General features: G+C 43.4%; 1 protein-coding gene across 1 annotated transcript in view; it reads right to left on the bottom strand.

Moving 5' to 3' along the window:
* Positions 1 to 287: 287 nt before the first annotated feature.
* LOC119428912 (male-specific lethal 3 homolog) overlaps positions 288 to 13,631 on the bottom strand; it is a 17,231-nt gene continuing 3,887 nt past the window's right edge. The window contains exons 6-14 of the mRNA XM_037696610.1: positions 12,480 to 12,608; positions 11,960 to 12,117; positions 11,723 to 11,881; positions 11,400 to 11,644; positions 11,226 to 11,315; positions 10,564 to 10,673; positions 9,453 to 9,552; positions 9,271 to 9,355; positions 288 to 676 (exon numbers count right to left, since the gene is read on the bottom strand). Of these exons, the coding sequence (XP_037552538.1) occupies positions 577 to 676; positions 9,271 to 9,355; positions 9,453 to 9,552; positions 10,564 to 10,673; positions 11,226 to 11,315; positions 11,400 to 11,644; positions 11,723 to 11,881; positions 11,960 to 12,117; positions 12,480 to 12,608 (1,176 nt within the window). The 3' untranslated portion in view covers positions 288 to 576. The remainder of the gene's footprint in view (positions 677 to 9,270; positions 9,356 to 9,452; positions 9,553 to 10,563; positions 10,674 to 11,225; positions 11,316 to 11,399; positions 11,645 to 11,722; positions 11,882 to 11,959; positions 12,118 to 12,479; positions 12,609 to 13,631) is intronic.

The raw sequence follows: 13,631 nt of genomic DNA, 5'->3' as shown, positions 1-13,631 counted from the left end.
GTGTTGTACATGTTCGTACTTCTCATGTTCATACTTTTCAGTTGGCCAACATTTCTAAAGTTCATTTTTTTTAATTGGTCTTAATATTCTAATTTTATGAGATACTGAATTTGGGGTTTTCACAAGTTGTCATAATAATAGACAATAAAAGAAATAAACATTTGAAATATATTAGTCTGTGTGTAATAAATGAATATAATATACAAGTTTCATTTTTTGAATGGAATTACTGAAATAAATCAACTTTTTCATGATATTCTAATTTTATGACCAGCACCTGTATTCCGTAATACCTACCGCTATCGATGGCCGTATAAAAATTCTACTACGATCAGAGTTAGTAGTAGCCATATCCTTTAGGACTTACTGTGAAAAAGAAAAAAATACAGGTAGTCAGCAGTTAGGATGTGTTTGGAGTGGGACAATGAAGCAAAGCGGAACACAGGGAGGTAGAAAACAGAGGCCCGAACTCAAAGAGAATGCGACGTTTAATCCTCCGGTAACTGTCCAGAACCGGCTGAAGAAGTCTGAGTGACGGAAAAAGATGAGAAAGAAAGCGAATGGCCCACATGTCCTTCAATAAACGGGTCTTGGTTGTTTCATGCTGTAGTGGGCTTCTGATGCGGACACGTATGCAGACTCTGGGAAAAAATCCTCGTGAAACTCTGCCAGAAACCTGGAAAAAAAACGAGGGGGGTCAGAAAAGGATTTACGATAAATATTCAGCTCCAATAAAAAAACATTAAACAAAAAAAAACAGAAAAGAATCTCAAATGACAGTTCACTCTGTCCTTCAGCACACAGGAACGCTTTTTGTAAATATGCAAAAGTTTTTAGTTTCAGCCTTGGATCCACACAAACTGCAGTTTAGAAGCATAGAACAGTATTTTTGAAAGAGGAAAAAAAATCCAGAACTCTACTATTGAAATCGATGATGACATAGCTTCACCTCTGGCCAAAATAACGGCAGAATACATGCTTGTATTTGGCTGGAAATGCTTGTTTCTCATCTACAGCTAAACCTTTTTATATAACCTGTGGCTGAGTGGTTAGAGCAGTTGTCCTCCAATGACAGAGAGGGGGGTTCGATTCCACCAGCAGTCACATGCTGAAGTGTCCCTGCGCAAGACACTGAACCCCTTATTACCCCTCAAGTGTGTCCCATCGATGTATGAATGTGATAAAGCACTGATTAGTCTTTACAGATCCAGATTACCAGTAGCTTTGTATAGATCCAGTAGAGTGCTGTATGAATGGGTAAATGAGGACACAGGTTGTATTGGAAAGCACTTTTGAGTATCTTGACTAGATTGAATGGCGGTATATAAAATAAATACAACCCAGTTATTTACTGCGTCAGTAAGACCAGACAGATTAACAACTGGATTGCAGAGCAAACAGGCGGTACGCAAATGTCCCCCTTCACTTAAGGATTTGAATAGTGAATCTTTGTAGTTCAAGTGCCTCAAGTGGAGGAGTTCAAGTATCTCGGGATTTTGTTCACGAGTGAGGGAATAATAGAGCATGAGATTAACAGATGGATTGGTGCAGCGTTTGCAGTATTGCATACCCTGTGCCGGTCCGTTGTGGTGAAAAGGGAGCTGAGCTGTAAGGCAAAGCTCCCTGTTTACCAGTCAGTCTATGTTCCTACCCTCACCTATGATCACAAACTTTGGGTAGTGACTGAAAGAATGAGATCTTGGATACAGGCGGTTGGAATGAGTTTCCTCCGCAGGGTAGCTGGACTCTCCCTTAGAGATAAGGTGAGAAGTTCAGTTATCCGGGAGCGACTCGGAGTAGAACCGCTGCTCCTCCACATCGAGAGGAGCCAGCTGAGGTGGTTCGGGCATCTGGTAAGGATGCTTCCTGAAAAAGATCACCAATATATATCAAGTATACATTTCAAAAACGTGGAAATGGGAATACTTTTAAAAGAAACCATTGTGTACAAAGACTTTACGCTGATATGCTTTAAACCTGGTGAGGAAAACCCTTCCCTCCAGCTCCGTGACAGATTCTGGACCCGAAATTGTCCGTAACGTTCCTGCATTTGAGCTGAGACAACTCCCAGACAACACCGTTCTGAACTTTTGTGGTCTTGTAGTTTCACTTCTTCCAAGTCAATTCCAATTCCAAATACTTTATTAATGCCAAACGGAAATTAAATGTAGCTCATTCAATTCAAAAATACTTTATTAATCCCAAAAGGAAATTAAGTGTTGTCGTAGCTCATCATCCTGGTTTCATTCAAGAGTTGTTAGATGCTGATAACTGTGGGCAGGAAGGATCTCCGGCAGTGAAGCCAAAGAATCTGGCCACAAAGATACCGATCCGTCCACCCATATCCAGCTTGTTGTCAGATCCAACGGGCCTCTTGGTCCTCCTGGGCAACAGGACTGCCCGAATACCAGGCAGAACTCCTCCCTGAGCAATGGTCACTCATCCCAGCAGTCTGACGAGCTACTTGTCATCACGGACAGACGGCTGAAGGTGTCCGGGGATGATTCCGGTCCTCCTGTTGTCACGAGCAGTTTCCCACCACCTCCAGGATCTCAGAGGTCAAGTACTCTAGCAACGCAGCTAGGTTGACGGGAATTCATCCATGGCACCTCCTTTTCAACTCATTTGGGATTTGGGGCTGTAGTTGAGGTATTTGAGCTTTTGAGATGTTAATCAGCTGCTCATCATCCTGGTTTCATTAAAAGTTATTCTAGAACTATATATATATATATATATATGCTGATATGCTGATGGCTGTGGGCTGGAAGGATCTACCACCGAAGTCCCACAACGAATCTGAAGAATTTGGCCACGGATGCAGATCCGTCCACCCAGACCCAGCAGGCCTCTCGGTCACTGCCCTCATGGTCACTCCCTCCCAGCAGCTTGTTGAGCTACTCATCATTGCAGACAGCCAGCTGCAGGTGTCGAGGGATGATCCTGGTCTTCTTCTTGTCATGAGCCACGGTTCCTGCCAGCTCCAAGGACCTTAGCAGTCAGTCACTCGAGCATCTCCGTCAGGTAGACGGAAATGCATCCACGGCACCTCCTTTACAACTCATTTGGGATTTGGGGCTGTATTTGAGGTAATATTTGAGCTTTGAGATGTTAATCAGCTGCTCCAGGTTGTAAAAACCTCTTGTTGCCATGGTTACACTTCATAACAAATGTCCAAAAGTAAAAAGGTTTCAGTAAAAATCCTTCCAGCTGCACAATATCCGATATCAGAGGAAGTAATCATCGGAAAAAAAGTGATTTACATCCAGAAAGAGAGGGAATAAAGTTTTCAAAAGTAATCTCCCAGAATGAAAGCAACAGTTCCTCCAACATGCAGCCATCTTGAGCAGCACAGTGCTAGAACTTGTCATTCAGGAGTCCACAAAAAGAATTTGGTTCCTGTTCCCATATTCTCAATCTCAAGAGTTGTCGTCTTCTAACGTTTCCTGTTCGTGTAAGCTTTACGAGCACGCTCCACGCCAGGTTTCCCGTTTTGGTGCAATTCTGCAGCAGCGCTACACTACATACACGGCCTCCATAGCTACTCTGTTCTGGGTAGTTTTCTGCTCTTCAGTGTGAATGAAAAATGTTTCCAGAAATGGTGCCGCGTTTAAAGATACGCTTAGCGGCGTTTCCCTTACGGTTATCCAAGGAGGGCGCCCCGCACTGTCAACAGAACAGCGTGCCACGCCTACCAAAATTGTCCTTCACCCACAACAATAAAGTGAAGAAACCCTTGTCAGGTGGATAATAATAAGTGGCTGCTTTTATAGGCAGTCCCCAACCAGTGGATCAGCAAAAGACCTCTGTACACATTTCCTCTTCCCTTTATTTATCCCTATACTATCAGCAGAAAACCAATCTATAGCAGACAGGATGTGAGAGTTACCGACCAACAGTCAGGCAGAGAAGAAGTGACCCCCCCCCCCCACCACCACCTATCTAATCAGTAGTGAGGCAAACTAATCCAGAATCTTCTTAGTATCCGCTACTCGGCCAAATCCTCTAAATCTTGCCATCTCATCTTAGCTCCACCAACCGTCCTAATCTTAATGCAAACAAATTATTGCCATCATTGCAAAATTTATGGACGCTTCAACCAGGAGTGACTGGGACGACATGGCGGGGCGCTAACAGAAAAGGCGGCTTGAGAGATTCTATGCTATGATTTTTAATTTTTTTTAAATAAATATCTTAATATTTTTGATGTAGTTGAAGAATTTGTTTTTTTGTTTTTACAAAAGCATCTGTGTAACATGTAGATCAACACACTTAATCGCAGTCATTCTTGCAGGGAAATGCAAAAAGGGAGGGGAGAGGCGGGAGATCAACGGCGGTCAAATCCCTCAATGCACTGCACGTCAAGTCTCTGCGACATCAATCAGCGTCTGCCCGCTCCGCACAATCTGCCCCGAGGCCGATTACAGAGGGAGAGGGGAAAAAAAAAAAAACCACAAAGTCTTTCCCAAAGCGCTCCGGTGTTTGCAACGTTTGCTGCCGGCGTCCCGCCGAGGCTCCAACACGTCGAGCATATCAATTATATCCATTAAAAACAAAAGGATCTCGTTTAAGCAACTTACAGTCAATCCGCTTCTCTAAAACCAACGTCAAAAAAGTTGCACTCTTAGTTGAACGACAAAAAGAAAACAGCAGTTCAGCGCCGCCACAGAGACGCAAAGGGCTCGTCGCCCTTTGACCTCGCCGTCGATGATGCTTTCAAACTGCTGACGCTTCAGGTTTTTCTTATTTGCAGATCTACACGTGTTTGTACAACCAAGACACACGACAATCCAAATAGAAAGGCAGCAGCGTTTTATAGAGGGGTTTTGTGTTTCTGCTGCTCTACAGCACCCCCTGCTGGTCAGAGGAGGCACTGCGCGTGTTTGATTACAGTGAAAGGACCTAAATCCCCGAAGATCGCCAGGGAGGATTTAAAGATTAGACTCTGGCGCTTGTGTAACGCCCCACTCATCTCCCTCCTTTTAACACATCCCTGCATCTCGCCGTCACATCTGCATTTACCCCCTCGTCTCTTTGAGTCTTGTTCAGAGGAATCGACGTCCGAGCACGGATTTAATACGTTAAATCGATTTGTCTAAAAGGTGTGACGACGCTAATGTCTTCCAGGCTGCGCCCCCTTGTCCTTAAGAGACGAGGACTTCCAGCAGCTCGACACGTTCACAGTTAAATGCGTAGCTGGGTCAGGCGTCGGTTAATGAGTCGTGCTGGTTATTAGCTCGGTGCCTTGAGCCGAATTTAATTTTTAATTCCAGGCAAATTGTATCTTTTCACTTTTGTAAAAAAAAAAAATAATTTAAATAAAAATTCTACTTAATGAAACTTGATTTCACTCCACTTGAAAGTAATAAAAACGTTAAAATCAGTGTACCCTGATGTACAGTACTCTCAACAATACAGGCAGAAAAATATAACGGGTTGTAAAAAAAAAAAAAAAAAAAAAACTTGCTGAAACGTTTCGTCTCTCATCCGAAGGACTTCTTCAGTCTGAGGTGCTGTATTCAGCTCAGTCTCTTAAATAGCACCTTCTCAGAGTGGATCAACCAGTTTGCTGCTGACAACCAAAACCAGCTGATCACATGCTCAAGAAGGACCATCAGCCTAACAATGGATCATTAGCACACTGATGGCTGTTTACTATTCACAGAGGGCTGAGTGATACTAGCAATCACAGCATTGTAAGAGGGGGACAGTTGAACCCGGAGGCCTCCACCCCTGTTTAACGATGGACGGTTTCTTTTCACAAAGATGGCCTCCTTTACTCCTCTCTCAAACCATCGTTCCTCTCTGTCCAGGATGTGAACATCTTCATCCTTGAAAGAGTGACCGCTGGCCTGGAGATGAGTGTAGACCGCAGAGTCCTGGCCTGATGATGTTGATCTTCTGTGCTGGGCCATCCTTTTGGCCAGTGGCTGTTTAGTTTCCCCGATGTAAGACTGATCACCCTCCTGACACTGAACAACATACACAACATTACTCTGTTTGTGCCGGGGGACTGGATCTTTGGGATGAACCAGTCTTTGCCGTAATGTATTTTGGGGTTTAAAAGCCACTGGGACGTTGTGTTTAGAAAATAAACGTCTCAGTTTCTCTGATACTCCCTCAACATACGGAATGACCACTGGTCTGGGTCTGGGTTCCTCCTTTTCACCTGTTGGCTGACTGGAGTCCTGTTTGGGTTTCTTCTCTGCTTTCAGGAAGGCCCAGTTAGGATATCCACATTGCTCTAGAGCAGGGGTGCCCAACCTTTTTTGAACCAAGAGCTACTTTTGAAGTCGGCAATTTGCCGAGAGCTACTCGTCCAGTCTCATTATCAACAAACATAATTTTTCATCAATCCCTACTCCTCACTTCTTTAAAGTAAATAAAACAGAACGTGATGTGTCTACAGGAGACAACTTTTTATGCAAGCTGTATAAAATAAATGTGTCTCTACCTTAGTGGGACTTCTGACACTGAGAGGAGGCGGCCAGGGTCTCATAAGATGGGCAGTATGAGGTGGTTGCGAGGCGCAGGCAGGTCTCCAGATGATCATCATTCATTGTGGATCTGTTTTTGGACTTGATGATTTTCATGTGTGAAAAAGCAGACTCACACAGGTAGGTAGATCCAAAAAGTGCTGTTAAGTTCAAAGCACATCTTCGGATGTTAGGATACTTTTCTTCTGACAGCAGACTCCAGAACTCTCCATCCACGCCAGGTGATGCTCTGGATTTGATCCCAATGTCATTTTGCAGACTCAACACCTCATTTTCAACACCAGAGCTGTCCAGCTGAAACACGGACACCAATTTGGACACAATGTCATCCACATCAACATTTCCAAAAGGATAACACATGTAGCTGGTAACAGGCTCGATGGAGGAAAAGTCAGTAAATCGTCTCTCAAATTCTGCTGAGATGCTCTGAACCTGCTTAGAATAGTGTGCACTGTCCAGTTGTGGGACCTCTTTCCCATGGCGCTGTAGCTCTGCCTCCATGTGTGGGAAGTTTCGCAGGTCCCTGCGTTGCAGCCGACTTGTGAGCAGTTGCAGCCTGCTTTTGAAGGTGCTCACAGAACTGATCATGTGGATTATGTTTTTGTCCCTGAAGCTCCAAATTCAGTTCATTGAGCAGGCTGGTGAGATCTGTGAGGAAGGCTAAATCCAAAAGCCACTGGGTGTCCTCTAGTTTTGAATGTTCACCATGATCTGACAGCTTCAGAAAATCCCTGATCTCAGGCAACAGCTCACTGAATCTGTCCACCTGCTTAGCCACCTGACGTCCATGTGCAGCAGTAGGTCTGTGTGGTCTGCTCCTGCCTCCTCCAAGTGAGCCCGGAACAACCTCCTCTGCAGACTCCTGGCCCTTATAGAGCACACAGTTTTCATGGCAACATCCATCACTTCCTTCATGTTTAAAATCTTTCCACACAGGGCCTGTTGGTGGATGATGCAGTGATAGTGCAAAATGTCTGGGAAAGCATCATTCTGCTTGCAGAGTGCAACAAATCCACTGGTGTGACCAGTCATTGCTGGAGCGCCATCAGTTGTTATAGAAATTAGTTTAAAGAGGGGCAAGTTGCTTTTATTAACAAACTCCATAAACGCATTAAAAATATCTTCTCCTCTTGTGTGTCCCTTCAAAGGCAAGATGGTGAGCAGCTCCTCTTTTGCACTCATGTCTGCAAAGGCCATTCTGATAAAAATACACAGCTGGGCTACATCCACCATGTCTGTCGACTCATCAAACTGAAGAGAGAAACACTCGCATTGTTCCACGTCCTTTTTTAGCTGCTCCTCCACATCCACAGCCATTCCCTCACATCGCCGTGTCACTGTTTGTCTGGACAACTGCACGTCTTTAATAGCAGCTACGATCTCACTTATTTTTAAAATCATGAAAAAGCGCATCTGCAGCCTCAATAAACGCTTCTTTCATAACTTGTCCATCGCTGAAAGACTTCTTATGTTGAGCCAGGATGCGGCTAACACGGTAGGAAGCTATCGTAGCAGCTTTACCTTTTGTGCTGGGCCGAGTGAAGACTGATTGCTGGGCTGCAAGCTTGTTTTTTAGCTCCCGCACTTTCTGAGTCCGTTAAGAACTTTTAAGAGGGAAATCTGTCTCAAACCGTTTGTGCATCGTCTTGAAATGCAGCTCCAAGTTACACTTTTTGGGTAAGGCAACGCTCGAATTACAGATGAGGCAAATGGACTTCGAATTAGAATAAACAAAAAAATACTCCTCCTCCCACTCTGCGTGAAAATAATAAGTTTTCGTTTGCTTGTTCGCTAGTTTTCCATCCATGTTTTCTGCGCACCGACATTACTCCACTACTGAGCCTAAAGTCTCGTGAGAGCTGTGTCACCGCACACAAAACTCGCGAGACTATGTCTGTGAGAATACAAGTCAAGGCTTCGCTTCGCGGGCGACCGACTGGTTGGGCACACCTGCTCTAGAGCCTGTCTTGTGTAGGATTTCTCCTTCTGCCTGGCTCCTGAGCTAGTGGGGACGCTGTCTGCTCTGTGATACAGAGTCCTGATGACTCCTAACTTGTGCTCCAAAGGGTGATGGGAGTCAAACTGCAAGTACTGGTCTGTGTGGGTGGGTTTGCGGTACACTTCAGTTTGCAAAGTCCTCCATCAGAGACTGAGACCTCACAGTCCAAGAAAGCCAACCTGCCATTTTTTACATCTTCTCGTGTGAACTTGATGTATTTATCCATAGAGTTGATGTGGTCAGTAAAATGTTGGACTTCCTGAGATTTGATTTTAACCCAGGTGTCGTCAACATACCTGAACCAATGACTTGGTGGTGTCCCTGAAAAGGACGTCAAGGCTCTCTTTTCTACCTCCTCCATGTACAGGTTGGCAACAATAGGAGAAACTGGAGACCCCATAGCACACCCATGTTTCTGCCTATAATATTGCTCCCCATATGTGAAGTAGGTTGACTGCAGGCACAGTTTCAAGAGTTGACACAGTTGTTCTGTGGAAAGCGTGGTCCTGCTGCTCAGAGTGGTGTCTGATTTTAATCTTAAACTGACCACCTCTACTGCATCATCAACAGGAATGCACGTAAAGAGTGATGTGACATCAAAAGAGACCATTGTTTCATCAGTCTCCATGACGACATCCCTGGTGTTCTGAGCTGCCAACTTAAAAAAAAAATAAATTAATCCGTCCAGAGGACCCGACTGAACTTAAAATCAGCGGGTAACTTAATTCATCACATCGTGCCTCTGAGTTTGACCCTTTCTGTCTGAACGGTTCTTACCTGAGAAAGAGCTCCAGATGTTTGATCAGGGCTCGGAGATTCCTCTCGGGGAGTTGCATTTTCCCCAGGATTTCAGGAAGCTTCACTGAAAGCAGAGGAAGGGGGTTTGCCAGTGTTTTATACCCGATGGTCCGAGGCGAGATCATTGACAAATAGATGTGACGGAAATGACAACAACCAACCGAAGAGTCGCAGCAGGTGCTGCGAGCCGTACAGGTAAGAAGGAGGGGGAGGCTGGTCGTTCTGCGGGTAGTTGTCAGGAGTTAGCTTCCAGCTCAGAACCTGGTTGAAAAGACCGAAACACACGAATCAAAGGCCTGGAAAGAATGCTAACACTAGAGAAATCGCATTTCCTGCGAAAACACAACGTGAATGCTTATTGCTGAAGAACTTGCAGAAAAACAGCTGAAAATAGCTAAAAAAAAAACAAAAAAACAGCTGAAATGTGGCTGAAACGAAGAACAAGACTAAAGTAGCAGAAGAAAGCAGAAATAACACATTTGCTGAATTGGGTTCAAATAAGCAGAAATTAGTGCAAAAACTAGGAAATTACATGAAAAAGCTGAAATGTGCAAAAACTGCTGAAAAGTAGCTGCAATGGCAGAAAGAAGCTTAAACTTCCAGAATGAAGCGGAAAGAGCTGAAATTTGTTTTAAAAAAAAAGGAATTAGATGAAAAGGCAAAATTTAGCATAAAACAACTAAATAGTAGCTGAAATAGCAGAAACTAGCAGAAAAGGCTGAAATGTGCATAAGCCGAAATTAGCATAAAGAAGTCAATTAGCTTGAAAGTAGCAGAAATTATCATGAAAAACCTGAATTTATTTGAAAATGGCTGAAATTAGCTAAAAAGGTAGCTGAAAATTAAAACGTTTAAATTTGCACAAAAAGGCTGAAAGAAGCAGAAACAACTGAAAAGTATCTCAAAAAGCAGCAAGAAGCTGAAATTACAAGGAAGTAAAGAGAGCACATTTTTGCTGAATTAGGCTAAAAAACTTGAGTGCAAAAAATATAGAATTAGCTGAAAAAACTTAAATTAGCATAAAACGGCTAAATAATAGTTTAAATAGCAGAAAATCTGAATTGAGCAGAAATGAGGAGTTGCAGGATGTGAAGAGCTCCATTCATTTTCAATTAGAAAATCGTGGCTGAAAAGGCTAAATGTTTCAAAAAGTAAAAAATGCACAAACACCAACAGTCATAGCAGGAATAGAAGGAGCCGAACGACGAAAACATCCTGCTATGAGCTAAACGCAGTTTATTCCTAATAACAGAAGGGTCTCAGCATCATCACCTCGTTAAGCTCGTTGTTCCTCCAGCTCTCCAGGCCGTAGAAAGGCCCACTTCTCTCTTTGCTCGGCGTCAGAGGTAAAGGTGACGATGAGCCACTGTGGACTGGAGTTTCTGAGTATGAAGTGAAAAAAAGAGAAGACAAACTGATTATGAAATTAAATCACATGTGGTGTTTCAAAATGACTAATAAAACAACTTATAGACACTTTAGCAGAGGGAAAAAGAAAAGTGTTAGGAAGAGGAAATCCAACTGCACCATCTACTGGACAAAAAAGGCCACTACAACCCAAAATAGTGCATTTAAAAAATAATAAAAAAAAAAAAGTTCCCAAACCTGGTCTTTGAGGAACACCACCCTGCATGTTTTACCCATTTCTTTGCTTTGACACCTGATTTGAATGATTTGGTGATTAACAAGCTTCAGCAGAATTTGAGAAAGAAATTAAATCACTGAATCAGGTGCATTGAAGCAGGGAAGCAGCTAAACATGCAGGGTGGTGTTCCTCAGGGACCAGGGTTGGGAACCACTGAATTTTGATAATAAAATTAAAATATAAAATTTTAATAAAAATGAACTATTTTCGCCTCATCAAAACAGATATGTTAATGTTCAAAAACGGGTATATTCTCATTCTTTTGTTAGGTGTCAAAGCGTAAACATACTTCTGTCGAGGTTGAGGAAGAACTTGGGCTGCGCCGATGTGTCCACCAGACTTCGTTTGAGCTGAGGTGACGCTGTAGCGCTACCCCCACCTGTCAAGAGTATTATATTTAGACGCTAAAATCCGATCACGAGCAGCTAAAAACATCACGTACAGCTTTGAAAATGAAACTAACTCTGGTGTCCGCCGCTGCTCCCTTCAGCCGGCCGTTCGCTTCCCGATGTGTTCCTCGTGGAGCGTCTGAGGGACTGAGACTGGTATGAGATGCAGTCCATATCCGGGTGGCGCCGACGCTTCGGCGTTGGGGCTGGAGCGGTGGGCGTGGTGGCAGATGTGTCGCTTAGAGCCGGCTGGCTGTCCGTGGACTGAGGGGTGGGCGGGTTGTGGCCCGGAGGGCTCGGGCTGCGTTCTCGTTGGGCACTAAAACGCCGTAGGATCGGGAGAAATGAACAAATAAATGTGGCAAGTATGGCGGCGTTTGTAACTCGATGCACTTACTTGCTAGAAGAAGGGGAGCCATCGTTCATGGCGAGGAAGAGTCTGGACGAGCTGACCTTCTTAAACTGAGCTTGTTCACAGGGATAGAGGAGGATCATGGGTAAGGTGAAGTCGAACGTGATCCTCAGGCCATCGACCATTTCCTTACAGAGCTCCTCACTTAAAAATGACACGTAAACAGAGTTCGGAATACGTACAGGTCTGATCCCATTGCCTGCATCCTCGCTATGAACTCACCTCTTCTCCGGCGGGATCGGCTGTGGACTGCTACTCTGCGCGGCGTTCTGTTGCCGCCTGTACCTGTCGTTGGCCATGAACGCCTTGTTTATGGCGAAGTGTTTGACGTAGGACTCGAGGATGTGCACCACGTTCATCTGACAGGGAACCATGACGAGCTGGAGGAGGAGAAACACGGCGGTAGCAAACGATTGTGGAACTTAACGGCCAAGCTGTAATATAACAAACGCAACTTTTCCCCGTTCTTTGTTGAATGCATACACACGAACAGTCCATTGTCATGGCAACAACGTGTATTTTCGAAAGGGGAAGATCACATGACTGCCCAATTCAAAACCTCGATCACTCACTTCTTCATGAATTTGGACAATAGTCTGGTCTTGGTCTGTGATTGACAGGTGATCGGTGGGAAAAGGAGATTCGTATTTTGTGTGCGGTTGTCGATTAGTATAACGGTATGTTAGTGCTGGCAGTTATCAACAGAGTTGTGGATGGGTGTCTTGGGGGGGGGGGGGGGCACCTTTTTCCTCTTGTTGATGTAAAAACAGTCGTCTTCCAGTTTCTTCTTCAGAATATCAGGGATGTTGATGTCGACATGAACAATCTTCTCCTCATACTCTCGCTTCATGTTCATGTCCGGCTCAACCCTCTGAAAAACAGAAATTACATTTAAATCTTGAAAAATATTAAAATGTCTGATACTAAGAAGTAGAGCCTGACCGATATGGAAATTTTGGCTATCGATACCGATACTGGGCGGGGAAACCGATATATTGACTGGAAATTCTTGAGCTTTGTCCACACCCAAGAACGTAAGTGAACAGCTACTTTTAAACCCGTTTTAATACTTGAAGCCTTGAAACAGTTCCTAACGTGGATTCCCAGTTTCTATCTTCCACTGTTCACCATAAATGTATCAAGTGCGTTACAAAAATATAAATTAAACACAGAAACACTCTTCCCTGTTCATTGTTTAAAACAGTCAGTCACGTGTGGAGAATGTCTAATTATGATCGACTGCAGAGTTGATTTTTCTTTGCAGAGGAGTAAAAATATCAGAAACATTTCATTGAGGACGACAAAGATAACGTTACTATCACTGATATATATTTTACCTCTATGTTAGATTTATTGTTTTGGATAGTTTTACAAGGTGATAGCATATGCTAGGTTATCTAAATGTCAGCTTGCTAACTTAAGAGGCACATAGCTAATTAATTAATTCATTCATTCATTCAAACTTTATTTATACAGGTTAGTCTCATTGAGCCTCGAGGACTCATTAACAAGAGAGAAGACCCGTTTTAAACAAAGAATACAGATGAGGTACAAACAACAATAGACAATCATATAAAAGCATATAAAATGAGAAGAGATAATTGAAAAATGAAACCAAAACAGCTACATTATAGAGATGACTACTGCAATAGACTACTGCTGCTAATGCTAATTTTACTGATGCTAATGCTAATACTGCTAATTCTAATTTTACCAAATGTTAATACTGCTAATGCTAGTTCTACCAATGTTTAAGCAAATGCCACTAACGCTAGTTCTACCAATGTTAATGCTAATACAAATAATGCTAGTTCTATTATTGTTAATGCTAGTTCTACCAATGTTAGTGCTAATACTGCTAATGCTAATTCTACCAAATGTTAATACTGCTAAT

This window comes from Nematolebias whitei, chromosome 23, assembly GCF_014905685.2.
Source record: "Nematolebias whitei isolate Nwh7 chromosome 23, NemWhi1, whole genome shotgun sequence".
Classification (NCBI taxonomy): domain Eukaryota; kingdom Metazoa; phylum Chordata; class Actinopteri; order Cyprinodontiformes; family Rivulidae; genus Nematolebias; species Nematolebias whitei.
The sequence above is the reverse complement of the archived record's forward strand: the minus strand, read 5'-3'. Positions and strand labels throughout refer to the sequence as shown.